The sequence below is a fragment of the Mandrillus leucophaeus genome, unplaced genomic scaffold (genome assembly GCF_000951045.1).
Source record: "Mandrillus leucophaeus isolate KB7577 unplaced genomic scaffold, Mleu.le_1.0 Scaffold24, whole genome shotgun sequence".
Lineage (NCBI taxonomy): Eukaryota > Metazoa > Chordata > Mammalia > Primates > Cercopithecidae > Mandrillus > Mandrillus leucophaeus.
This window is the reverse complement of record NW_012102476.1, coordinates 595,602-622,944: the sequence shown is the minus strand read 5'-3', so window position 1 is coordinate 622,944 and position 27,343 is coordinate 595,602. Positions and strand designations below refer to the sequence as shown.

At 49.4% G+C, this 27,343-nt stretch overlaps 1 protein-coding gene across 2 annotated transcripts in view; it reads left to right on the top strand.

The window, feature by feature from the left end:
- Positions 1-27,343, top strand: part of GTF3C1 (general transcription factor IIIC, polypeptide 1, alpha 220kDa) — an 85,232-nt gene that overhangs the window by 46,659 nt on the left and 11,230 nt on the right. For both annotated transcript variants that reach the window (XM_011982337.1, XM_011982336.1), the window contains exons 13-29: positions 1,943-2,046; positions 2,850-3,034; positions 5,183-5,464; positions 5,765-5,910; positions 7,041-7,138; positions 7,628-7,724; positions 7,826-8,003; positions 10,577-10,718; positions 11,141-11,276; positions 11,679-11,760; positions 11,899-12,087; positions 14,141-14,298; positions 15,946-16,088; positions 17,208-17,289; positions 19,142-19,254; positions 21,478-21,540; positions 23,276-23,369. In XM_011982337.1, the coding sequence (XP_011837727.1) occupies positions 1,943-2,046; positions 2,850-3,034; positions 5,183-5,464; positions 5,765-5,910; positions 7,041-7,138; positions 7,628-7,724; positions 7,826-8,003; positions 10,577-10,718; positions 11,141-11,276; positions 11,679-11,760; positions 11,899-12,087; positions 14,141-14,298; positions 15,946-16,088; positions 17,208-17,289; positions 19,142-19,254; positions 21,478-21,540; positions 23,276-23,369 (2,292 nt within the window). The remainder of the gene's footprint in view (positions 1-1,942; positions 2,047-2,849; positions 3,035-5,182; positions 5,465-5,764; positions 5,911-7,040; positions 7,139-7,627; positions 7,725-7,825; positions 8,004-10,576; positions 10,719-11,140; positions 11,277-11,678; positions 11,761-11,898; positions 12,088-14,140; positions 14,299-15,945; positions 16,089-17,207; positions 17,290-19,141; positions 19,255-21,477; positions 21,541-23,275; positions 23,370-27,343) is intronic.

The following is a 27,343-nucleotide window of genomic DNA, read 5'->3' as shown; positions in this document are numbered from 1 at the left end:
TTCACAGTCAGGGTACTTTGTGATGGTACAGCCAGGCACCAGGGCCAAAGGGAATGGTTGTGTGGGGACAGTCGCTCATAATTTCCTGACCTTTTCTTCTGACTGCATTTTAAATCTCTGCCTTAAGAAAGCTCTGCTTTGATATTTTGTTTTCTTAATAAGCTAGCAAGGTCATTTTTGCTTTTCTACTTTTATTTTTTGAGAAATTTGAAAACTGCAGAGCAGTACGAAAAATGACTTAAGAAACAACAGTGTCTATCCTTCCCACATTGACAGCTCTTCTCAGTTTTTATATCTACTGTAAGTCTTTTTAAAATAAAACAATAATGTTCCCTGGCCCCTGCTCCCTGCTTCCCCACCAGCCTGCCACTTGTGCCCTGAGCAGTGGCAGTGGGTTCCTGCGCTGCCCTCTCTCAGTGAAGGCCGAGAAAAACTAGCCCAGTAGCAGCAGTGTCTTCGATTTCTGTTCATCTTCAAAGAGTGCAGTCGCTGAAGACAGGAATCCCCCCACCCTCCCACCCTCCAGTCTAGGGTTAGGGAGAGGCAGGCAGGCATAGGCATCAGCTATGTCTCCAGGCAGTGCTGGAGGGAGTGGGCGAGGGACGGGGGCAGCGGGTAAGCATGGGGGGCCACATAACCTCAAAAATGTAAGTGCCCAGGCCTCTTGCCACAAGGTCCCACTATAGTAGCTGGAAAGGGCTTCCGTCGTGTGCATGTGACTCTAGTACCAGCGTAGGTTTCCAGGCAAGACTTTGTCTGGCACCCAGAGCATGTGCTGCTGGCAGCCTTTGATCTGCTGGGGCCATGTGGACTGGAGCTGGTGTGCCTGTGTCAGTCTTTTGCCTTTGCTCCTGTGTTCTCCCCCGCCCATGGGGCCTCTGGGAAGTTTGCTGGGCCATTTGGCTGTGGAAAGTGGGGCAATGTGAGTGCTGTATATTTCTCCCTTGCCTTTGACTTCTCTGAAATGTTGCCTCACTGCATCTCATTTGAGCTTCACAAAACCACAAAGCTGGTGGTTGGGGATGGGGGCGGGGTGGTCCTTATTTCACAAATGAGGATCAGGAGAAAATGAGCCAAGAGTGGCGTTCGGGAGCCCTCGTCTAGGCATTGTTGCCTGCCCCGTTTCCAGATCTATCTGAGCCCGTGTTCAGCATGAAGCTGCTGGCCAGAGTGGATACTCAGACAGCCTGACCTTGCTGTCCCCTGTCTCAGCAGAGACAGGCAAGAAGCATGGCTCCCTGGGGTCCTGGCCATCCTCACCTGCCACAGCATGACTGGTGCGCTCACACACACCGTGCTCCACTCCCCGACTCCCTGCTGAGCGTTCAAGTTACTTCCCTTCCACACAGTCTGTTTTTCATCTTGTGTATCTCTCATGAAATGATAACCACGTTAACTGTTCAGCTTCAGTAGCTCGGAAAAGGTAAAATAACAAAAGCAGCTCTAATTCTCTGCCGGTTTGTTTGGACGTGCGCCTGGCAGGAGTCCCATGATGGCACTCTCAGCAAGGGTAGATTAATGAAAGCCGCTTACCTTTTCCAGATGGAAGCCCTCAGGACTCACGAGCAACTGGGAAATTCTCAGATAGTGGGAAGGGGGCACAGAGCAGCCCGCCAGGTAGCAACAGAAACCAGTGGGCTGTGACAGCCCAGTGAGGGATTTGCAGGGGGACGGCTCTGTGTCCTGGCCCGATTCCTCAGTAGGGCTGAGCAGCCCCGGCACCCATGGCAGAGCCTGATTGCTTGGTCACTTGAGGGGTTTGGCTGCCAGTAGCTACACCAGCATACTGTTCAGCAACACATTTTGTTTTGATCTCCTAATTGTGTTTTGGAAATGTTAATGAAAACAGGTGTGACTGAGGTTCCACCAGGAATCGACTTGTGGAGCCAAGTCTTCCTCAGCTCTTCTCTGACCTGTGGGATGCTCCAACCTCTCTCTCCAGGTGGATCTGGTGGTGCACCCGTCCATGGACCAGAACGACCCTCTGGTGAGAAGTGCCATCGAGCAGGTCCGCTTCCGGATCTCCAATTCAAGCACAGCCAACAGGCAAGTGGAGGCGCCTGGGAGGGACCCATAGCAAGGCTGCCAGGCCTGTGTGTCAGCCTGCAGCAGTCCATAAGAGCCCTTTCTTTATACCTTCATGGATCAGTGGATTTGTTGGTTTGGAGTTGATGGTCCATGATATCCTAGTCTAAATAAGGACCAATTTCAGGATTCTGTAGGGGGGAAAAAAGTCCTAATGGTCTTTATTCTGTCTGATAGAGTGTGGACAGAGCACTCCCCATCGTAGGCCTCTGAAGTCTGACACTCACTCTCATAATGGCTCACAGTGATTCTGGTTGCCTTTCTCAGATCTTCTCTAATTTCATTCATAAACCATGTAATGAGCTGAGAGAAAACTCAGGGGAGGGAGAAAGTTCTTAGCTGTGTCTCAGCTAGAAACTCTCACAGGCAGGCAGAGAGGGCTGATCTGGCTTGCACATGCTGGTTTGTGGGATCTGCTAAGTATTGGCCACACATACTTTGAATAGGTTGCTGGTTAATTTCTCATATAATTCCTGACTTCTAGCATTGATGCATATGTCAGAGATCTAGCATATTGGATTCCCTGTCTCACAAGGCAGCACCCATAAGTGGGGGTGCCCTCTCCAGGGCCCCACAATCCCTACCACCCCCAAAAGTTTCAGTGACTTGACATTTTGTTTGCATCATCTCCCTGGCCCCTACAGGGAGCAGAATTTGAAAACCCCAGGCCAAGAGGCTGTATCTGATTCACGCAGACAGACTCTGTCCTTTCTCTTAGCCCTTGATTTTCTCGGTACATTATTGCATGTTTATTTGAACTGCAGGGTTAAAACTTCCCAGCCTCCAGTGCCCCAAGGGGAGGCAGAAGAAGACAGTCAAGGAAAAGAGGGCCCAAGTGGATCAGGGGACTCTCAGCTGAGTGCTTCCTCTAGATCAGAAAGTGGACGGATGAAAAAAAGTGATAAGAAAATGGGCATAACCCAGCTTAGAAATTATCACCCTGTTGTAGGTAAGCAGCAGCTTCTTGTCTGTGTTTAGTTACATTTGATTTGTTGTTTGTATGACGATGTTTGAGGCACTTGGTCGTCTCCATTCGAGCTCTGAGCCACAGTCAGAAGAATCGCATCTGAGCTGTGGGCTGGATCCTGTTACTCTGGCCGCATAACTTCTTCCAGCGTCTGTTTGCCTATCTGCAAAATGGGGACAATTCTGCCTGCCATACCTTACAAGGCTTTGGATAGACTCTGACGAAATCGAGCTAGATGTCAATATGAGGAAAGAATAATTTCTTCTGCTGAATGTCCTTGAGCTGGAACATTCTACAAACTACAGAAAATTTCTCCCTGTCCCGACTCGACAAATCCCCCAGCAGCACAGTCATTGATGAGTCTGAGTGCTCCTATAATTTCCTCAGAGTTGGAGCGCTGACGGATTCCCTCCTCCCTCATTTCTGAACTTGTGCTGAGCAAGGCAGGTGGCCATGGCATTATAATCAGGATGCTCAGCTCCTCTCCAGGCCACGGCACATATGCTGGTTCAGGAAGGAGGGAAAATTTGGCTCATCGGGGCCCGACTGTCAGGCAGCATCGGGTCTGAGACACAGCAGACCCAGGGATTCCAAGTGGAAGAGATTGTGTGTGTGACTTCCGTTTCCCAGGGCTGCAGCCCCACAGTGTGGCATTTACTCTCAAGGTTCCCCTGTTAGAAGGCACAGGTGAAGGAGGAACAGCAGCATGAGTGTGTGCAGCTAGACAGCATTTGCACTCGAATGGACCAGGGGCAGCACGGGTGTTCCTCGGGTGGGCCTTTTCTGACTGCCTGTCCTGTACTCTCTTGCTGTGCCTACCTCCTCTCGCAGCCGTCATCTCTCACTGGGGAAAACCAAGCAACAGTGCATTTGTATCAACAAAGAAATAAGCCCCTTTAAAATAATGGAGATGGCTGGGCACGGTGACTCATGTCTGTGACCCCAGCACTTTGGGAGGCCAAGGTGGGTGAATCATGAGGTCAGGAGATTGAGACCATCCTGGCCAGCATAGTGAAACCCTGTCTTTACTAAAAATACAAAAATTAGCTTGGTGTGGTGTCTGCAATCCCAACTAGTTGGGAGGCTGAGGCAGAATTACTTGAACCGGGGAGGTGGAGGTTGCAGTGAGCTGAGATCACGCCACTGCACTCCAACCTGGGCAACAGAGCGAGACTCTGTCTCAAAAAAAAAAAAAAAAAAAAAAAGACAACAAAAACTGAGATTATGGAATATTTGGCACAGTTCTCATCAAGCCAGAAATCCTTATCCAGTAGCTTCTCAGGCCCTCTGTTAGGCCGTTCTTAGCCTGCTATAAAGGAATACCTGAGGATGGGTCATTTGCAAAGAAAAGAGGCTTAATTGGCTGATAGTTCTACAGGCTGTATAGGAAGCATGGTGCCAGCATTTGCTTGGGTCCTGCTGAGGCCTCAGGAAGCTTCCAGCCATGATGGAAGGTGAAGGAGGAACAGGCACATCACATGGCAAAAGCAGGAGCAAGAGAGAGAGTTGGGGGAGGTGCCACACACTTTTAAACAACCAGATCTCATGAAGATGGCACCAAGCCATGAGGGATAACCCATACCTAGACGCCTCCCACCAGGCCCCATCACCAGCACTGAGGATTACATGCCGATGTGAGGTGTGGAGGGGCATCCAAACCTTCCCACCCTCCTTGCTGATGCCCTGCTCGGTTGCCCTCCTGCCACAGGTTCTGTACTCTCCTTCCTTGCTCTGCCTCCCCTTCCAGGAATGTGCGGGGCACATCCCCACCTCAGGCCCCTTGCATTTGCCCTGTAGGCACGCCCCAAGGGGTCTGCACTGCCGGCAGCTCCTTCACCAACTGGAGTTCACTCTAAGGCTCCCCAATGAGGCCTCTCCTTTTGTAGAATTGCAGCCCTCCTCCCATCCGTGCTTTATTTTCTGCACCAGCTGTTTTCATCTGATGGGCTATTTTAGATCTTATATTTTATTATCAGTCCTTGCCCATTAGAAAGTAAGCTCTAAGACAGTAAGAATATTTGCCATCTTTCTGGGCCCTGGCACATAATGGCACTCAATCGTTTTTTAATGAATTAAACTGAATTCAATATGGGATTTTTCAAGCACCGCCCTCTCCCTTTCTTGCTTTAGTTCCCGGACTGGGGCGTTCTCTAGGGTTTCTGCCCAAAATGCCTCGCCTGCGGATGGTCCACATGTTTCTGTGGTACCTCATCTATGGGCACCCTGGCAGCAGCACTGTGGAGAAACCAAGCCTCATCAGTGAACGGAGAACGATAAAGCAGGAGTCGGGCAGGGCAGGCATCCGGCCGTCCTCCTCTGGAAATGCCTGGGAGGCCTGCTCTGAAGCCCCATCTAAAGACAGCCAAGGCAGTGTTACCTGGGAGGCTGAAGTGGAGCTCGCCACGGAGACAGGTGAGAGGCCCCTGCCACTCCTGCACCTGGGGCAGGCAGGCCCAGTAGTAGGATCCAGGGAGAAACATGATGGTTCCTTATCCTTGGATAAACGGGCTACAGCCTCTGATCCAAATGGAAACATAATCCACACTTCCTGAACCTGCAGACTTTCTTCCTCATCTTCCTTCCTGCCTGACAAGTAGAGTTTTCCTCGAGTTGGGGGTAAGGACATCAAGACCTCCTGAGGATGATGTCACCATGTGTCACCGTGGTGACTGGGATCCTGGCTGCGGGGGGTAACTGTGAGTTTTTTCCTAGTGTATGTGGACGATGCCTCGTGGATGCGCTACATCCCCCCGCTCCCAGTCCACAGGGAATTTGGCTTTGGCTGGGCTCTTGTCAGCGACATCCTCCTCTGCCTTCCCCTCTCCATCTTCGTCCAGATTGTGCAAGTCAGCTACAAGGTATTGGTGACAGGAGCCATCACAGCACTGGCCCCTCGGCTCTGGGCTGGGAGGCCTACACTCACCTGGGCAAGGGAGGATACTTGAAGACCCAGGGTTGCCCAGATGGATGGATGGATGGGCGGATGGATGGATAGATGGATGCTCAGTCAAGGGAAAATACTTAAGGATTTGTTTGAGATAGATTAGACTAGATTAGATTAGAAAGATGATTGGGTGGATGGGTGGGTGGTTGATCGGGGTAAATACTTCAAAGAGTCGTTCTTCTAAATGGATCTATTGGTAGGTAGGTAGGTAGACAGAAAGAAGACAATTATATTACAACAATAAAACATGTTGTTTTTAGAAATTTGGTAAATAGAGAAAGATAAAATAGAAATTACCCATAACTGTATCACTCAGAGATATAATTACTACTAAGTAATTATCTTGGTAAGTTTTTTGTAGTCTTTCATTGCTATGCCATACATACTTGTGTGTACACGGGTATGTGTGTGATCTCCCTTTAAAAAAAAACTGAATTGAAACTATATTCTCTCTTATTGTCTGTGCTTTTGACTAAAGAATGTTTCATATTTTTTGCATCATTAACTTTTTTAGACTTGATATTAAGTAGATTCATGGTATTCTTATCTAATTTATTTAACTATAATATTTTCTATTTTTGGACATTTAAATTCCACTTTCTTGCTACCGTTGAGTAGGTATTTATTATGACATGTTGATGAATACCTTTTGGTAGACATAGATTGGCGGCTCCAGCATTATTTCCTTCGGGTAAGGATAGGAGCAGAATCACTGGCTTCAAAAGGAACGTGTGTTCTCCATCTCGTCTTTTCTTGTTTAATATAAATGTATATATTCTTGTGTTGCCCCCAGGAAAGGTTTAGCAATTTCTATGCCCACCAGCAGGGTAGGAGGGCACCTGTTTATTGCTCCCTGCAGTGTGGTAGTTGGGCTGGAGGGGAGGGGCAGCAAGGCCAAAGGCAGAGATGCAAGGGCACTTGGTGAGGCAGGAAGGAGAGCCTAGTGGGCAGGTTCAGGGAGACTGTGTTCAGAAAATAGTGGCGAACACTTTTTCAAGTTTCTTGAGGGCCAGGGCGAGCTGAACCTGCACATCACTTCTTCAGGTGGACAACCTGGAGGACTTTCTGAACCACCCGCTGAAGAAGCACACGCTGATCCGCTTTCTCCCCAGGCCCATCCGGCAGCAGCTTCTGTACAAGAGGTGAGGCCATTGAACCTGATCCAGAGTGGCCGCAGGTCTAAACAAACCCTTTAGTCAGGGCTCTGAGCCATCATTCACCAGGAAGAGGAAAAGGTTTCTAACTTCCAGCTTGCAAAAACTCAAGATTTTTATTAAGTTATTAATATTAATGGAAGTATGGACTGGTACATTTTATTACTTGATTTGAAGGTTCTTTTAAAGTAAAATCTGCTGCTAATGTCTGCAAGTACGGGAATTTTTTTTTCCCCCTTGCATTACTTTTACTTTCCAAATCAAATCCCCAGTGTCGGGTTGATCTCTGTGGCCCTGATTGGGTGTTAGGTTGGGTAGTTCTGGGCCTCAGTACAGTGTCAGCTTGAGACCGGTCCTCCAGTGACCACCAGGTGGAAAAGAGAAGAAGGAAGTCGCACCCCTCACCCCACATGCAGACCTCTGCGGCTGGCTGCGAGTGTCGGGTGATGGGAACCTCCCGCCCCCTCTGTTTTCTAGGCGTTACATTTTTTCGGTGGTGGAGAACCTTCAGAGGCTATGCTACATGGGGCTGCTACAGTTTGGTCCCACGGAAAAGTTTCAGGATAAAGATCAGGTAATGTCTCTCAAGTCGAAACGAAGGAGATTCTGATTGTTTAACAGTCTCCAAGCAGCCAAACCCAATATGGGTTCTCCCTGTCTGGTGTCTCCCATTAGGTCTTTATCTTCTTGAAGAAGAATGCAGTCATTGTTGACACCACCATCTGCGACCCACATTACAACCTGGCGCGCAGCAGCCGGCCCTTCGAGAGGCGCCTCTATGTCCTGAACTCAATGCAGGATGTGGAAAACTACTGGTTTGACCTGCAGTGTGTCTGCCTCAACACCCCACTAGGTGGGTGTCGGCTGTTTCGGCTGGACCTGGCTGCTTTTGCTCCTTCTGTGTGCTAACTGGGATTTAGGGCTAGAAAAGCCTAGGAGTCGCCTCGACCAGTGGTGTGTTCCGAGTGCTCCCCAGAGGCCCAGAGCACCCTGGGGCTCTCTCAGAAAGGAGAGTGGTGGGCCTTAAATGGGTGGGGTGCTCCCAGTTCCCCCACCCAGTTGAGCCCAGGTAGCTGCACTTTGTCTTCATTTGTTCGTTGAGTGGGTATTTATTAAACACCTGCTGTGTGTCACTTCCTCTGCCTGACCATGCTGCAGTGAGGACACACCCTGCCCTGCCTCCATGAGACTTGGAATCTAGTGTGAAGAGGAGACACAGCGCACAGGAGTGCGATGAGGGCCCGGGTGTTGGTTGCAGGGGTGTTTATTCCAGGGCTCAGGAGCAGCCTTGCTGTGGAGGAGACATTGGAGCTGAATCCTATAGGATGAGGCAGAGCCAGGGCCAGAGCTGGGGAGGGCATCCCAGGCAGGGGCAGTGCCACAAGCTGAGGCCCTGAGTGGTATGTTGGAAAAAGAGAGGAGGCCATGTGGGTGGGAGGAGAGTGGCATCCACTGGTGACAGTGGGGAGGACAGGGCAGGACTAGAGGTGTTTTGGAGGGAACTGACACGATGTGCTGGTGACTTTGCTGAGTTGGGCTTTGCTGGGAGCCTCTGCCCACACCCCTCTCCCTCCCTAGAAGGGCCCTCCCTCCCTCACTTGCTTCTCAGATGCCCACTCCTACTTCAGGCATCACCTCTCAGAGAAAGCCTGTCCACAGCTTTATTAGCATCATTCCATTTCATCCTGTGAGTTCCTCGTGTTTAGAATAGTTGGCTTCCATCGCCACGATGTGTCGCAAAGGCCAGGTGCACAGTTGGCTTCCTGTAAATGTGGATCAAATGCATGGAGGGTCTGCAGAAAGCAAGAGCGCCTCCCCTGCAGTGCTTTTCCTCCAGGCCTCTCTCCACCTGGCCTTTTCCTGCCACCTCTACCAGGAGGGAAAGGAAATCACGTTCAGCTTGCACCTCCAAGAGGAGTTCCATTCTGCTCCTCCCTTCTTGAAGCTGGAAGATCCAGTATCACATTTTGATTTTTGCAAAGTGGGAGTCACACATTTTACTTGGCAGAATTATTTAATGCCAAGAGTAATAGCACTTGTATTTAGAAACTTTCATGGGTCCAGACATATTTTAGAACATTGTGTTTCATAGAATCCTCGGCATTCAGCAGTGAGCTAGGCTTTTGCCAATTTAGATTTTAATAATGCCCTAATTCCCCTGCATTTTATATGTAGATAAAAATTTGTGAACCAGCATGAATTTGCACCAGAGTTTTTCAGGCCTGACAATTGGTGAATTTCCATCCCTTTAGGTGTTCATGAGCAGAAATGGCAGAGGCTTATTGAGCCCATTAATCAGGCATTGATTATCCCTTCATTCAATAAACATTTGAAGAGGTTCTGCCCCAAGGACGAGGGAAAAAGCATCATATAATGAGATGCAATCATCTTTTAGAGTAGGTGCTGCATGAACATTAGCCTGCGTAAGAATCACCTGAGGAACATATTAAATGCTGATTACTGGGCCCTACCCGGAGAGTCTGCGTTTTTCACAAGCAGACTTGTGCTGCTGTTATTTATATGAGAAGCTTTGCCTAAAATACTGTTAGTTTCAAGGGTCCATTCAAACGGATGACCTCGGGCAAGCTACTTGTAACCTCCCTGAATCTTAGTTAATTTCTAAGCTGAGAACTCCACTGCCACCACCATATGGGCCAAGGTGAAGTTGGGCAAGGCGTCTCATGTAAAGTTCCAGCTGCAGGGTGTGGGGCTTGAGCTCCCGCGGCCCAGGCCCCACCAGCCATGCCATCGAGCCGAGGTCTCCGAGCATGCTAGGAGAGAGTCTTTAGAGTCTACAAACCTTCCCTCACCTATCAAGCAGTGCTTTTAGTGGTATCTTATATTTCTTTGCAAGAAATGCAATTTTCTGTATTATAGAATAACTGGATATCATTTCTCAACTCCATTACCAAACCTCTTGAGCACTTAGGAGACATCTGGCTGCTCCTGGAGCCAGGTGGGGCCCAGGCCTGCTTCATGCAGTACATCTCAGCAATCTATCTATGCAGGCCCCTCCCCATTCCTGCCTCCACCAGCAAGGGCCGTCGTTTCTGCCACCCTGGCGCCAGCAGCTCCCGGGACTTTCTGAGAGACAGGAAGGCCTGGGTTTCCCTTGCGCTAGACTCCCTGAGCCTGCCGGGCTCTCTCTACTGCCTTGCCTGCCTTCTGTCTTTAGTGAGTTCAGTCTGGCATAAACCCTTTCCTCAGGTCACCCACCAGTACTCCAACTCTCTTCCTCTGTTCCCTCTGACTTTCTTGTATGGATATTTTGTATGAAGAGGTCTTACCAATCTCAGACCTCCCAGTGGCCAGGGAGCCTTTTCACAGGCGAAGAATCCACTCTTCTTCCCCACTCAGCCACAGGCAGTAGCCACCAGAGCTGCAGCAGGAAGGTGTGATCAGTCACCCTGATGTTTGGTTTTCCAGGCGTGGTGCGCTGCCCGCGCGTCAGGAAGAACAGCAGCACAGACCAGGGCAGCGACGAGGAGGGCAGCCTACAGAAGGAGCAGGAGAGCGCCATGGACAAGCACAACCTGGAGCGCAAGTGCGCCATGCTGGAGTACACCACGTGCGTGTCCGTCCCAAGCGCGGCCAGCCGGGACTGGGCTGCGGTGGTGCTCATTTCAGATGCCTGCCGGCCCTTGTCTGGCTTAGGATGTCAGGCCAGACGGCCTGTGTCTCTGGTGCAGAGGCTGCAGATGGCTGGCTCCAGACATACTTTATTTAGCCCACATCTTGTTTTTAAAAATGTAATCAGTTATCAAAATTTATTTTAGGAATTTTATATAAAAATCTGGATTTTTGACTTATCTTGCAAAAGTGAAAAAGAGTCAACACTTAGGGCCCCCAAATTCTTCATTGCTACCTCTGGGGTGTTTTTCTGGAAAGGTGAAAGTTGGTTATAAATAATGTCCCTCACCCCAAGCCATGGGCTCTCTTTTTCAGTGATGACCAAGAAGCGTTCTTTTCTGTTGATTTCCTGTCTTTTAGTGGAAGTCGTGAGGTGGTGGATGAAGGCTTGATCCCCGGAGATGGGCTGGGTGCCGCAGGGCTTGATTCCAGCTTCTATGGACACCTCAAGCGCAACTGGATCTGGACCAGCTACATCATCAACCAGGCCAAAAAGGTGGGCATGTGTCACAATGGACCACAATCTCAGGGGTCCTCGCTACTCACCCTCCTGTCCCTCCCTGCCTGACCAGAGACACAAATACTGGCTTCTGTATTGAAAGTGCGTCAGGCCCCTCAAATGTGTGCCTGGCCTGTTTTTTTCCCAGTGGATTATAACTTACTCTGTGACGTGGACAGGTATGCCTTTTTAAAGAAGGATCAGAAGATCTGGGTGACACAGGTCCTCCAGGAGGGAGTACATGAGCAATGGTAAAGTGGGTGGCAGGAGACTCCAGCCCCTGGCTGTCGGTGCACAGCGGCCCTTAGCTCCTAAGAGACCTTGGTGCATTTGTTACTCTGGGCGGCTGGGGATTCGTGGAAGCTCATGCTTCATCCCAGTGCTGTGCTTGTCTCACAGGAGAACACTGCCGCAGAGAACGGACTCACAGTGAGGCTCCAGACGTTTCTGTCTAAGCGCCCATTGCCTCTCAGTGCCAGAGGTACGTGTGCTGAGGGTTCACCCCAGAAGTAAATATGGTACCAGTTCAGGGCCTAAACGACCACCCTATGTTCAGTTTGGTCTTCCTGTCCTTTATAGCACTCATCCTGAAACTGTTGTCTCCTGTGATTATGTCTAGGCAACAGCAGGTTGAATATTTGGGGGGAAGCAAGAGTAGGCTCCGAGCTCTGTGCTGACTGGGAGGAGCAGTTTGAGGTGGACCGAGAGCCCTCGCTGGACCGAAACCGGAGAGTGAGGGGTGGGAAAAGCCAGAAGCGGAAGCGGCTGAAGAAGGACCCTGGGAAGAAGATCAAGAGAAGAAAGAAAGGTTAAGTTGTGATCATTTACATTTACTGGGTCTTGTCTTTACATTTTGGCTTGGAGACATGCAACAGGCGCACTCCAGCCAGGCCTGAGCTCTGTCCTTCAACGCGAGTTTCCACCTTCCCTTGATGTGTGGCACTGACTGTCTGTGATGGTTGCTTTATTTCCACATCCATCTGGCAGACGAGAGAGCCTCGAGTGTCCCATATGCTTCCCTTTTAGAGCTTCTGACTTTAGGAACTCATTCAGTTCAAATGCCTAGTTTCATCTCAGCTGAAAAAATGTCAGCAACAGCCTCATCACAACTAGCCCAAATCCTAATTTTGGGGGGGGGGTTTACCTTTTAATATCTGTGTTTATGCTAATCAAGCCAAAGTTCAAAGGCATGTTGCATTTTAATTTTTAAATTTTTATTTTTTTGCGTCAGTCTCACTCTGTCGCCCAGGCTAGAGTGCAGTGGTATGATCTTGGCCGACTGCAACCTCTGCCTGGGCTCAAGCAGTTCTCTTGCCTCAGCTTCTTGAGTAGGTGGGATTACAGGCGTATGCCACCACACGCAGTTAATTTTGTATTTTTAGTAGAGACGGGGTTTTGCCGTATTGGCCAGGCTGGTCTCAAACTCCTGACCTCAAGTGAGCCACCATGCTGGGCCCGTTACATTTTTAAATTAGAGGGAAGCTGGGAGTCGTGTAAGCCTGCAGCACCTTCTGATTTGATGCACCCCTTGTATGGTGCCTTTTAGACTGCCATTTTGAGTTCTTCATCCAGCCAGTATTTGTAGCAGAGGGGGTGATAAGGAGACCAGCGTCTAGTTTCTCGACCACTTTTGTATTTCCTAAGTGGTTCACGAGTTTTAACAGCAGCCAGTGATGGCCGGTAGCTATTTCAGATAAAGACAGAATGTTTAAACAGGAACCTGTTTTTAGTGGTTTATTTGGCTGGCATTCATAACAAATAGCATTCCATCAGTTGAAATGGCCCCCTCAGTTTCGCCTCTCGTAGATATGTGTAGCACCAATTTGGCTCAAAAACCAGAATTTATCACAATGCAAAATGTGATGGTGTCTCTTCGAGTCCAAATTTCCTTGCCCCACTTTTCTTCTGCCTTAATTTGGAAGACACTCGCTCAACAGCCTTTTGAGATTGGCAGTGGCATATGGTGTCTGTCCTGTGAAGGTGCTATCAGTACCTCGCCTAGGCAGGAGACCTTGGCAACCCCATGGCTACGCTCTCAAGATTCAGATCCTCCCTCTGCTGCTGACTCAGCTGACTCAGCTGTGTGACTTCAGCAAGTCACTGTATGTCTCTGTGTTCCTCAACAAAAAACAGTGATAACAATTGTATCCATTTCATAAGGTTGCTATAAAGTAGTATTCTAAGATAATACATTGAAAAAGCATAAACCAATGCTAGGCACACAGTGAATATTCCCTGATGGTAGATTGCTGCTTTGGTGGTGGTGGTGGTGGTGGTGCTGTTTAGTTATTAAGTACACAGATCTCACTGCTGATGTTAGTTATTTAGTAGCCACCACTCTGTGCTGGATGTTTTATATGCAGTCTCCTTCCACCCTCTCCATGGCCCTGGAGCAGAGGCCTTATTGTCCCCAGATGCACTCAAGTCTACACAACCCCTGTGCAGTCACAGAGCAAGGGAGTGTGGGGGCCCGGTGACTGCACAGTCCCTGGTCCTGCTTACTTGGTGGATACGCCCCGAGCACGCGCCATAGGCTTCTGTACAAGATGCCTTCAAAGGACTCTGTCACAGTGGGGGAGATTGGAAACTGGCAGATAACTAACTAGAGGCTGCATTGAGCCTTCCAACCTGTGCCTGTGAAATTTTATCAAGATAAATGATGAAAGGGGTTTAAAAAGAAATAAAATCTATCAAAAGGGTTGAGTCTTTTGCAGTTAGTTGTATGACTTCAGACACAATGGGTAATAACCAATACCATTAGTCACATCTCACTGGCTGGGTAGGGACCCTGCCCCTCTGCAGAGTGACAGCTCCAAACCAGGTGTTAGAGGCCTCCTCCCTTCTCCCTCTGGTGTTTTTAGGAGAGTTCCCAGGAGAAAAAAGCAAAAGGCTGCGCTACCATGATGAAGCCGACCAGAGCGCCCTGCAGCGGATGACGCGGCTTCGCGTCACCTGGTCCATGCAGGAGGACGGGCTGCTCGTGCTGTGCCGCATTGCCAGCAATGTCCTCAACACCAAGGTACCAACCAGCCCAGCCCAGAGGTGGGCCTGCTCCTCTCTCGGAGCTCCTTCCTGTCTGAGCCTCCCGGGGACTCCCAGCCAGGGACCACTCCTCTCAGCTGCTCTGCTTGGCCCCTGGGAAAAGCATTGCCCAGAATCCTACACGTTTTCTTTTTTAGAGAGGTGGAGCCTCACTTTTTCACCCAGTCTGGAGTGCAGTGGCACGATCACAGCTCACTGCATCCTCAACCTGGCCTTAAGTGATCCTCCCACCTCAGCCTCTCCTAGTCCTGGGACTACAGGCGCACCCCGCCATGCCCAGCTAATCCTACAAATTAATACCATTCTGTTTTTCTACATTTCTTTTTAGCTTTCAGTTGTATACATATAAATGTTTGCCTAGCTGCAGGCAAACTAGTTCAGAGCTGTTCTTTCTCTCTCCTCACCAGGCATCTAACCCTGTCCTGCTCCCTTCCTCCCACCTTCATTGCCTGAAAAGCTCCTATTTACCTTCCTATAACTGCCCATCATGTCTGGAACGATCTGCCAATTGCATGTCATTACCCTGCTCTTTCTCTGTTCTTGACCGGATACTTCTCACACTGTTTCTGTCACCTCTGGTACCTCTTGGCTCACTGGCGTGGCTGGTCCACAAGGCAGAAAGACCTCCTATTTGCATTCCAGGAAAAAGCTCTGCCAGGCCAGTCCAGGGCCCCTTCAGGCATTAGTGCCACAAGGCAGCGTCAGAGGAGTCCAGGTGTGCCTCCGGGTCTCAGCCAGGCCAGGCAGGAGAAACCCAGCTGAGGCTCTGTGCCCAGATGCTTCTTGCCTGCAAACTATTAGATCCCTTGTCTTGACCGCTTATCCACTGTTCTCTCATCCCTCAGTCCTCTCCTGAATTTCAACCCAACCTCTTTTCCAAGGAAGAACCTGAAAGGTGACATGTTGTCATCCCTAATTTCTGTTCCCTGCATCTGCAATGGCTTTGTCATTGCAGAGCTGATGGGGGAGAAGGGCGTCCCTCCCTCTACTTCAGCCCTGGTACAGCTAGAGGAGGCAGGAGGGTCCTGCATAGGTCAGTGTTGGTGGACTCTCACCACTTACTGGAACTTATAGCCTTCTTGGGTCACCTCATCCTTGGGGATGTAAGAAAATAACTGTCATCAAGCGGCTTTCTCATGTCGGCCTTGCCTTTCTGTGTTATTGACCAAGATGTTCTGCTAGGTCCGCCAATTTTGTACATTCTGCTTTTACTAACGTGGCATACAAGCACAACATACAGAACGTTTCTGAGCATACATGATGCATAATTAGGACACTAAGACCTCTAACTAAACACATTTTACATCCCCATGATTTCCTCTAATACAGCGCCCTTTCAGGCAGTTCCCCCTTGCTCCTCTGGGCACCTTTGTCACACATGGCACTTGCCAGAATACACTCTTTCCCGCTGGTCACTGAGGCCTCGTCCCGTGCTTGTCTGCCCGGAATCTCCCTCAGTGTCTGGCACATAGTGGGACCAGTATATATTGTGAGTGATAGTTGTGGGGATTCTCTGAGGAAGGAGGCTGCACAAAACACATTTTGTCCACTTTTTAATGGTAATTCCCCAGGACGTGGGCTCTGAGGATACTGACTTTTTGTCTTGGCTCTGTGTTTGATCCAGGTGAAGGGCCCATTTGTCACCTGGCAGGTGGTACGGGACATTTTGCATGCCACGTTCGAAGAGTCTTTGGATAAAACATCTCATTCCGTTGGACGAAGAGCTCGCTACATAGTCAAAAACCCACAGGCCTATCTCAACTATAAGTAAGCCTCATTGAAGCCTGATCACTCTTGGACGTGGTTACATCAGCACTTCTCATTCATTCTTTACTCTTCCTTCATCCCGTTTGCTTAAGAGTCTGGCAGAAAGTGCGGCTGGAGCACACTGAGGCGTCTGATGGGGTGGCCAAGTGTTGGAGTCTGTTGGGGAGATGGACCTTGGTTTTTTGAGGGTGAGGGCCAAGCATGATTCTCGGTGCTTTCCCATGCAAGGTATTGCTTGGACCTTATAGTGGCCTTGAGAAGTAAGTGGTGTTAGCCTTTATTTGGATGAAGAAGCAGAGACTAGATAGGCTGACTCGCTGAATACCATGTGCCTAGCAGGTGGTGGAGGCAGAGGCAGAGTCTGGCTTTTCCTGCTGTTTTCGGCCCTCAGAGCAGCTCCTGAGAGCTCTGATTGGTGGCTCCCTCCAGCAGCAAGCTAGGCAGGACCTGGGATCATTGGACAGGATGCCCTCTACGATGTTCTTGGCAGAGCTGAGAACTGTCCTCCTGCCCCGCCCTTGTGTGTGTGACCTCAGGGAGTCCCCTCGCCTTACCAGGCTGTAAAGCGGAATGAGTCTCTACCTGGCAAGCTCTTTATGAAGGCAGCAGTGCTTGGCGGATGGGAGCCCAGCAAAAGCTGGTCGCCTTCTCCTGCATTTTCTTTTGGGCAAGTCAGGCTCTCCTTATATCATGGGGATGTGAAGGTTAGTGGAGTGGACACACCTCCTGCTTTGCAGTAGATTAGAGAACTTAAGAATAATAAACTGCAAAGCCTGTTTGGTGTTTTTAAATGTATGATACACTTTCACGTAGGTCAGCCCATATGGTCCTGGCCAAACCCCTGTGAGAGACACTTTGGGACTCAGTGTTCTCGGCTACCCATGAAGGACGGAAGTTCAGAGAAGCCAAGGTGTAAAGTGTGAACAGACCTGACTGAGGTCAGGTTTGGCTGACCCCAAATCCTTCGTTCTTAAAAGCTGCAGTCGCGCAACAGGCATATAAGTAACTCATGCTTCACGGTCAACCAAGGCCAGAAACGTGAGAATGGAGCTCTCTGAAGTTTCCGAATATGGCATCATTACAATTCCCAGACTCCAGCTTTGTCTCCTCTTCCTGCAGAGTGTGCCTGGCCGAGGTGTACCAGGATAAAGCGCTTGTTGGAGATTTCATGAATCGAAGAGGTGACTACGATGACCCAAAGGTAGGTCCTGTGTGGGTGTAGGGCTCGGCCTGCTTGGAGGTTGGGGCATCTAGACTTCGGTCAGCTCCTCTCGTCCCACAGTGCCCCTGCCAGCCTTAGGAACGTGGACTTTGTTTCCTGCTCACTTGAGAAATCACTGAGTCAGCTCTCTGGTGTTGGCCTTGACTTGATCTGGCTTCAAGCATCTGTTTTTAAAGATGATTAGAATCTGACAGGCCACTTTGAAGGGCTGCTGTGCCTTGGGCCTGTTTTGTTAAGAAAAGAGAACATCTCTTCAGAAATTACAGGCTTCCTAGAAAGCTTGCAGACTGGGTGTGTGTTTTCTTTCTGAGTTTTCTGTCCTGAGGGGCCAGGGCGGTGGCTGACAAGGAGGGAAGCAGTCTGCTGACCCAAATTCCTGCCCTTTGCCTCAGAGGCTGCTCATCTTTCGTTTTTGTGCTAACCCTGGACTCTACGGTGTGTGTGGCAGAACTTGTGCCAAGTAAGGCCAGTGGACAAGGAGAGGCAGCCTTTTCCCCAAGGAAGCCACAGGCAAGTGGGACAGACAGAGAAGTACATGGTCATTGCAGGACAGTGCAGTGAGCTCCCGGAAGAGGAAGGCACAGGCCCGCAGAGGTTGGGGAGCAGGCTCAGCAATGCTTTTGGATGGAAGTGACAGAAAAACCTAACCTAACGGTGTATACGGCTTCCTTTTTCCCAGATGCCAAGCAGTTGAGGGTAGTCCTGGTCTGGTGCAGGGGAGCAGAGATGTTATCAGGCTCCCAAGTTCCTGCCGCCACACTCCCCTCCAGGAGCAGGGGCCAGCTTTCCATCCTATGCCAGTGACCCCCTGGTTGCAAATGTTGACTATGAGAGCTCAAGTCCTCACAACAGAATCCCAGAACAGGAAGCAGTGGGGAGAGGGGCTGCAATAGACCCACATGGCCCTTGCCTCAAGGGGCAACCTTTCCTAGGAGCCCCTGGCAGACCTGGGCCACGCGGCTGGGAAACAGTGGGACACAGCACAGGGGACCCAGGCTGCCATGAGTGGCTTAAACTGTCCTGGTGTATCCTAGGAGGCTGGGCATCCTTCCTCCCCACAGCAAATTGAGGCTGGCTAATCAGAAAGCATGGGGAAAAATGGAATAGGTGACCCACAGACACCCACAGTGTCTGCCAGCGGGTTTGGTAAAGGTGTCAGCACTGGGCGAGACTGGAAACCACTGGGGCAGCGACAGTAAGGGGAGAGGGAGTGCAGGGCTGGCAGGCACAGCAAACAGGATAGCAGCGAGATGCAGCAGGGACCACGTCCTGCACAGCCACCAGGCCAGGGAGGAGCGGGAGCATACCATGTCGCGCATTTGCACACCGGGTGACGTGACCAGCTTGCTCCTCAGATCTGGGTCTGGACTGAGACGATTGCAGTGCGCATATAGAGGAGGAAATTGATTTGGGGGCCACCCGTGGAGTGTGAGGCTGGGGCAGAGGAAGAAGGCTGACTACACGGGTGAACCAGGGAGCACCAGGCCTGGGAGGGAGGCTGTGAGGGAGCACTGTGTAGGGCACGTTTGAGTCTTCTTACCTGGGACTTGGGAGAGTGCCAGCGATGCAGGCGTGAGGCTGTCTGCAGGTTAGTTGGCACCAGGTGCCCCAGTTTCCTGAGTGTACTGGTGAGGGTCTTTTGCCTCCTCTATAGACCAGGCTTCTCAGATGACAGGTGACAGATGACAGGTGCCCAGGGGAGGCACCTGGTCGGTGGCTCTCGGACTTAGCTGGTGCAGGAGTTTGTTACAAGATGTTCCTTGGTGCATCTTAGCAAAACCTCCCTTCAGGAAGAGTAAGGGCTTAACCTCTCATGCTCTCATGTTGAAAGGTTTGTGCCAACGAGTTTAAAGAATTTGTGGAGAAGCTTAAAGAAAAGTTCAGTTCAGCCCTAAGGAATTCTAACCTTGAAATCCCAGACACACTGCAGGAGCTGTTTGCCAGGTAAGTGGCTTCTGGGATGGTTCCATGTGGCCCTCGCAGGGCAAGAGGGAAAGGCCAGCCCTGTCTCCCTTATCAGCAGGTCCGGGAAGTGCCCAGCACCCTCCTGGCTGCGTTTGGCCTTGCAGTGGCCCTCCTGTCTCTCCTCTCATGGGTGACTTGAACACACGGTGGGACCTAGCACCCTGCCGGGCATTTATGTTCATTCTCCCATTGGTCCTTCAGGCTTCCTTGTTTGGTTGGTGTGCTTTTTGCTAAGCTTGCTTACTTTGCCTATGAGGAAATTCCTATGTAAGAAACATGCCCAAGGTCACAGTGCTTGTAAGCATCAGGGCCAGGATTTGAACATAGGAGGGTCTGGAACCACTCGACGTTTGGAAGAACATTCTTGGGTATGAGCACAGAACCCTGTACAGTCTTTAAATCTGAAGTTCTGTGAACTAGGCCCGTTTCCTCAGCATCTTCCAAATGTAGATCCCTTTTCTCCACCATCCTCACCCAAGAATTCCCTTGAGCCACTGTTTTTCTTAATTTCTCCTTGTAAAATGATGGCATCCATCAGTTCTGCCTGTGAACTGTACAACACCCTTGCTCTCAGCATTTCAGTTGAAGACCTCATTCCTTCATTCACTCAACTGATAATGTATGTTGCGCCCACTGTATTGCCGTGCCTAAAGAGCAGTTTGTACTCGTTTTCAGAGTTGATCTCCTTTACCCACATTCCGAGTTTTGTTTTTGGTTTGCAGTAAACTGTTCCCCAGAATTCCCAAATGGCATGGTTTCAGGTCAGTCCAATGGCCTGTTTACTGATTTGTAATTTATATCTCCACATATTCTTAGTAAAGTTATGGGGCAACTTTTAATCATAAAAGAAGACAGAGATTTTTAAAGGAGAGTCCATGAACCATTTAGAGAGAAGAAAAAGTTGCAAGTGTAACAGTTTAATACTGATTGTGATCCTGAGCATTCTGGCAGGCAAGGCAAAATAGAAAACGGTTCCAAGCCAGGCGTGGGGGCTCACGCCCATAATCCCAGCACTTTGGGAGGTTGAGGCAGGCAGATCACCTGAGGTCAGCAGTTCGAGACCAGCCTGGCCAACATAGTAAGACCCCGTCTCTACTAAAAATACAAAAATTAGCCGGGTGTGGTGGGCACGCGCCTGTAATCCCAGCTACTTGGGAGGCTGAAGCAGGAGAATCACTTGAACCCAGGAAGCAAAGGTGGTTTTCACATTTTTCTGAAAAGTTTATTTTTCTTGGCACTAAATTATAAGAGGAATTTACTGTTGCAATCAAGATTAATTTTTCCATTGGTTTAGTAGAAAATGAAGAAATGTCCTACAAATGGCCAATTTGCCGTATTTTATAAAAAGACAGTTCTATGATTTATTCTTAAATTTACTTGCATGGTATAAATACAGTAAAATAATATTACATGAAACTCAAAAAAGAAATGGGGAAATAGTTTGTAATTCCAACACCTAATATGGCTACTCTTTGGGGATTTTCATATTTCTTTGTTTTAATTGATGAATAATTTATATATTTTTGGGGTACAGTGTGATATTTTGATATATGTGTCCATTGAGGAAAGACGAAATCAAGTTAACTAACATATCTGTCGCCTCACCAACTTCTTTTTTTGGCAATAAGAACCTTAAAAATCTATTATTTTAGTAATTTCAAAATATGTAATATGTCCTTAACTGTGGTCACCATGCAGTTTGAAATCATGAAAACTTATTCCTCTGGTCTAACTGTAACTTTATACCCTTCGCTCTACATCTTTCCTTTCTTCATTCCTTCCCTTCCACTTCCCAGCCTCTGGGGACCACCTTTTTCCTTTTTCTATGAGAATAATTTTTTTAGATTACTTCTGGGACATTTTCTTCCTTGTGCTTTTTCTTTTTGGATTGTAACACACCCACAGTTTTAAATCCTGTTCCTTTTACAATTAACAGTGGATCTTTGCCAATTCACATTTTTCCGTGTTGCCACATAATTGTCAGTAGGTGAACACTGCACATTTTCTCAGCCCTCCTTCTACCAGGCAGAACAGGGTATATTCGCATTTTAATTTACATGTACAGCGCTCGACTTTTGGTGAGTTCAACATTTCTCCCACTCCCAACACTTTAGCCAATAAATGACCATCTTGAGTCAGCATCCGCTTGCTTAGTGAGGAGCTGCTTTGTTTCGTTGACATGTTCTTATGTTTCTTTTGCAGGTACCGAGTTTTGGCAATTGGGGATGAAAAAGATCAAACCAGGAAGGAGGATGAACTTAACAGGTAGGTGCTGATATATAGAGTAGCTTTTCCTCAGCTACTTAACTTGGTGGCTGACAGCCTATTGCACTGGGGTAGTCTGGGGCCAAATCCGGCCCACTACCTGTTTATGTAAATAAAATTTTATTGGCACACAGCCATGCCCATTCTGTATGTTGTCTGTGCTGCTTTTATGCGAGAACATCAGAGGTGAGTACAGTTGACCTTGAACAACTTGGGGGTGAGGGGACGCCGACCCCCTGCACAGTCAAAAATCCACATAGAACTTTTTTTTTCTTTTAAGACGGAGTCTTGCTCTATTGCCCGGGCTGGAATGCAGTGGTTTGATTTCAGCTCACTGCAGCCTCTGCCTGTTTGATTCAGGCAATTCTCATTCCTCAGCCTCCCAAATAGCTGGGATTACAGGCGCCTGCCACCACACCCAGCTAATTTCTGTATTTTCAGTAGAGACGGGGTTTTTCCGTGTTGGCCAGGCTGCTCTCGAACTCCTGGCCTCAAGGGATCTGCCCGCCTCAGCCTCTCAAAGTGCTGGGATTATGGGCGTAAGCCACCACTCCTGGCCCCACATGTAACTTTCGACTCCCTAAACCTAACCACTGATAGCCTACTGTTGACCAGAAACCTTATCAATACCAAACAGTTGATTAATATATACTTTGCATTTTATATGTATAATATACTGTACTCTTACAAGAAAATAAGCTAGAGAAAAGAAACTATTAACAAAAATAAGGGGCTGGGCACAGTGCCTCACGCCTGTAATCCCAGCACTTTGGGAGGGCACTGCGGGTGGATCACCTGAGGTCAAGAGTTCAAGACCAGCCTGGCCAACATGATGAAACCCCATCTCTACTAAAAAATACAAAAATTAGGTGGGCATGGCAGGCGCCTGTAATCCCAGCTGCTTGGGAGGCTGAGGCAGGAGAATCACTTGATCCCAGGAAACGGAGGTTGCAGTGAGCTGAGATCATGCCATTGCACTCGAGCCTGGGTGACATGAGTGAAACTCTGTCTCAAAAAATAAACAAAATTAGGAAGATGAAATCTGTTTACTATTCACTAAATGGAAGTAGATCATCTTAAAGGCCTTCATCCTTGTCGTCTTCATTTTGAGTAGTCTGAAGGGACACAGGAAGAGGAGGGGTTGGTCTTGCTGTTTCTAGGGTGGCAGAGGTGAAAGAAAATCCGTGTGTAAGTGGATCTGCACAGTTCAGTCCACAGTGCAGAAGGGTCAGCTATAGTTGCAACAGATTCCACAGAGCCCACCAAGACTAAAGCATGTATTAACTGGCCCTTTAGAGGAAAAGTTGCTGACTCCCTAGCCTTGACTATCACTGGCCAAGCCTTAACGTAGATTGAGGAAAGGATTTAAACTCTCAACCCATGAGCTTTCCAAGCAAAACTCAGTTCCAAAAGCTCAGGTTTTGTTTTTCCATCTTGGATAATCAATAGTCACTTTGATTCTAGCTCTGTAGAGAAGTACTAACTACATTTGTTAGTGGTCATGTAAACCCATTCTGGGTAGGTCACCCCCTGTCCATTAAATAGAAACTTTTCTCCTGCAAAAATGGACCTGTTAGTAAAGCCTAGAAACCATCATTTATTGTGTTTTTTTTTGTGAAGTTTTGGCATTTGTGTCCCTTTTGTGAGATTCAAGATTTTTTCCCTAAGAATTGTATCTGCCTGAGCTGAGTGGTGCCTGTGGCCTCATGGTGCCCTGCTGCCCCCTCTCTTTCAGCGTGGATGACATCCACTTTCTGGTGCTCCAGAACCTGATCCAGAGCACGTTGGCCCTCTCAGACAGTCAGATGAAATCCTACCAGTCATTCCAGGTGGGTACAGGCTGCCTAGCTGCACAGCAGGGATGTGGACCCTTCCGAGGCCAGCCTCGTGAGGTGCTGGCCCCTGCCCTTCTCTGCTGTGGGCTCTCAGGGGCTGATTCCCCCAACATGCCGGCCAACACATCCTTCAACTTTATCTTTTTATCGTTGTTTTATTTGTATTTATTTGTGTTTATTATGTATGTTTATGGTATACAACTGAAGGATTTGATGTATGTATACATTGCAGAGTAATCGCCACAATCAAGCCAATTAGCACATACATCCCCCCACACAGTAGCTTTTCTCGTTGTGGTGAGCACGCTTGGCGCTCTCTCCTCCTGGTGCATTTCAAGTGTACAGCATCGATTGTCACCTGTCATTACCAAGCTGTGATCCTCCAGGGCTTAGCATCTCATAGAAGTGAAGCTTCGCACCTCTTGGCCAGGTTCTCCTCATCTCTCTCTTCAGTTTTTAAAGCGTGGGGATGGGATCCAGTGACCTCCACCATCCCTCCCAGAGCTGAGGTTTTTAAGTCTTACGTTTAAGACAGAAAATGAAGCAGGGGAGGAAATGAGGTATGGCAAAGGACCTGAGAAAGTAATTGAGCTGTACGGCGTAGCTTTTCAAATCATCACTTTGGAATGCCAAGATATTCTGGTTGTGGGAGGTCACTGGATGGGAAAGCTGCCCTCCCATGGGCAGTGAGTCATCTGTCTCCCGAGGACACAAGTCCACATGGCCACTCTGCTGCGGCTAAAGGAAGATGAGAGTGAGGAAGAGAAATCACATTGAACCCCCGGTGGAGCCCAGGAAGTCAGTGGTCTTAATACTCTTATACAAATGTGGGCACTTGAGGTTCAGAGAAGTTAAATCACACGCCCGAGACCACATAGCTCAGTCAGTCATCACCCAAGACCCCAACAGAGAGGTGCTGAGGGGCCCCAGCCAGTGCCACCCAGGGTCTCGTTCTCCCCCAAGTCATCCCAAAAGTAAATTCTAAGGAGGACCCATTCATTTTGTATTTAATCACTAACCCTAAAAATCTGCTCCTGGCTTACATTAACAAGTTACCTGATTTGGAATATGAGGGGAAAAAAGAATGAGGAAACAAAGGGATTTTCCTAGTCCCGCTGATGAATTCAGCTGGGTGAGGACCTGATCATCAGGGCGCCTCAGAGTCCACAGAGAGATCTTGTAGCATGTGGAGCCCAAGCCCTGTCCTCAGAGACTCCAGTCAGGAGCAGCGGAGTGGGGCCCTGATAAGAGTGTGCCATCCCTCCCCCAGTCCCGAAGGGGCCCATGGGCCACCCTTGCAGAAACAGCAGTGTCGACCCTGCTGGGGCGCTGCACGTGCTTGTTACTTTGGCCACAGCAGGGCAGGGAGGACAGGGAAATGGAGCTGGTTCACGAAAATGCCAGGCTGGGCTTGAATGCCCTGCTTCAGAGCAGCACCCAGGCCCTAGTCTTTAACAGCCATGGCCAGGCCTCAGCACACCCAAGACTGAGTGTGCATTTGATTTCTCCTGTTTTCATCACCACCTGGAGGTTCTCTGTGCCTCCTGCAGGGACACGTAGGACCATCAATCAGAGACGCCCAAGAAATGTCCTCCATACCCTTGCCGTGCATCCCTTGAACCCCATGTTTTATTTCCTCGGGCCTGTTTTACACTTATGGTCAGGTGTACACGTTTGGAGTGGAAGGCTAGCGTCTGTGCCATGCACCCCTCTGCCACCCCAGCATTTTGTAGATGAAAGCAAAACCCTGTCTGAACCTGAACTTGCAGAGGAAAGAATAAATAGTTATCAGGTGAAGTTCCAAATAAACAGTCCACAGACCGCATTTTATTGGTCTCACACTTGTTTAAAAGGAAAACACAATTTTTTTTTTCAAAAAATGTTTTTTCCAACATTACACATAGGAGTCCAAATTTCCGACTTCTGGCTGTGGGGTGGGCCTTCCAGCTGTCCTGCTCATTAGTGGCTCAGAGCTGGAGGGGACTTTGGGGATCCTTCCCACTGTATCCCACCTCCAAACAAGAAAGCCCAGCCCCAGTGGCAAAAGCCGGGCCCCCTGCCTTCCAGCCAGGCCTGTCCCCAATATTATCCCACTGCTTTTTCCTCCAGTTCCATCTCCAGGTGGCACCTGGGCTCTGATGTTTGGTACTGAAGGCCTAGTCACTCTGCCTCAACCCCCAGGGGCATGGAAAGTCTCCTTAGAAAGACCACCGGCCTGCATGGCCTCTCTCCCTGAGCAGGAAACAGGACACTTCTTTAGTGACTTCTTCAGTGACTCCTGAGTGAGGACTAGAAGGCCAACAGCAAAGTCAGAGCCCCATAGGGGACCCCGCGAGGCTCCCCTCAAGGTTCCAGGAAGCCAGTGGAAGGCTGCAGGTGGGCTCACTGTGCCTGTGACAACCCAGCCTCTTAGAAATGTGAGTGGGTGGACCACAGTCCCCAACTCACCACACATGGCCTGAGCGCTCCTATCCTGTTGTGTGGGAATACACCCATTCGCTAGTTATATTCAAATGGAACAGAAGATCAAAGGCACAGAAGACTTGTCACAAGGAGTGAGATGCAGCTTCCTTCCAGTGCTGTAGGGAAGGATGATGGTGTAATGGCCACTCCCAGCTTCTCCCGTCCACTACATGGAGAGTGTTTCTCCATAAGGCCTGATGGTCTGCATGCCCAGGACTGGCGCACAGGTGCTGTTTGGGGAAGCAGAGTTGCACAGGCTTCAGGCAGACATGCTCCAGGGAATACCTGAGTGCTGCCTCAGAGCCCCAGCTGACCACTGCACTGGTCCCCGGTCCCCTTGTGTCCCTCCGCTGAAAGTAAGGTGCAGTGGTGGGGTTGCTCTTCTCTGACCCACCCCTGCCTGACAGTGTGACCTGAGGATCACTTAAAATCCGTGTGCCTCAGCCTTCTCTGTCACTCGAGGTCCTGGAGGCAGTGCCTAAAATCCTTAGACCATGATAGGGATTTTTCTCAGCCAGCACTTTTGAGGAGACAGTCCTGTAGGAGCTCTCTCAGAGGCTGGCAGATGCTAGATACTCAGGAACAGATCGTTGCTTGCCCTTTGCAGAAGCTTGGAGTAACAGAGACTGCTGACCGCACAGTCCTTTGAGGTGCTCATCCACTAGGTGGGGCCCAGGTCCACAAGACATAGCAGGCTGAGCCATGAAGTCCCCATGGTGTGTTCAGCAGAGGCACTTCCTTCCGCCTAGGCACTGGGGTGGCAGCAGCAAGAGCTGAATCTAGGCCAGGCATGGTGGCTCACGCCTGTAATCCCAGCACTTTGGGAGGTTGAGGCACAATGATCACTTGAGGCCAGGAGTTAAAGACCAGCCTGGGTAACATGGCAAGAACCCCATCTCTACAAAAAATACAAAAATTAACCAGACAGTGCCTGTAGTCCTGCCTACCCAGGAGGCTGAAGCAGGAGGACTGCTTGAGCCAGGAGGTTGAGGCTGCAGTGAGCTATGTTGGTGCCACAGTACTCTAGCCTGGGCAACGGTGAGACCCTGGCTCAACAAAAAAAAGGAGTTGAATCTGTGTTCTCCTGGGACTTCCAAACAATGAGTAAGCAGATGAGATCATTTCAGGTAGCTGCTATGGAGAAAATAAAACAGGATAATATAAGGCAGTTGACCGCAGAGGAGGAGAATGGAGAAGGATTTGTCATTTGAGGGGAAATATTTGGGCTGAGCCCTGAATGTTGAGGAGTCAGCCATGCAGAGATTTAGAGGAGCGGCAGGGCAAAGGTCCCAAGGTAGGATGCCTAGGCTTTTTCAAGAAATGTAAGAAGGTCCAGGAGGCTGGTGCAGTGAGCAAGGGGTGGTGTTGGGGGAGGTGAGGCCAGAGTGGCGGGTGGGCGGCCAGGGTCCCACTCATCAGGCTCCTTGTCGTGAAGGCCTGGTTGTGGTCACATCTGCAGAGGGAAGTCCTCGGGGGCTTTGAGGCAGGGCAGGAATGTGTGGTCT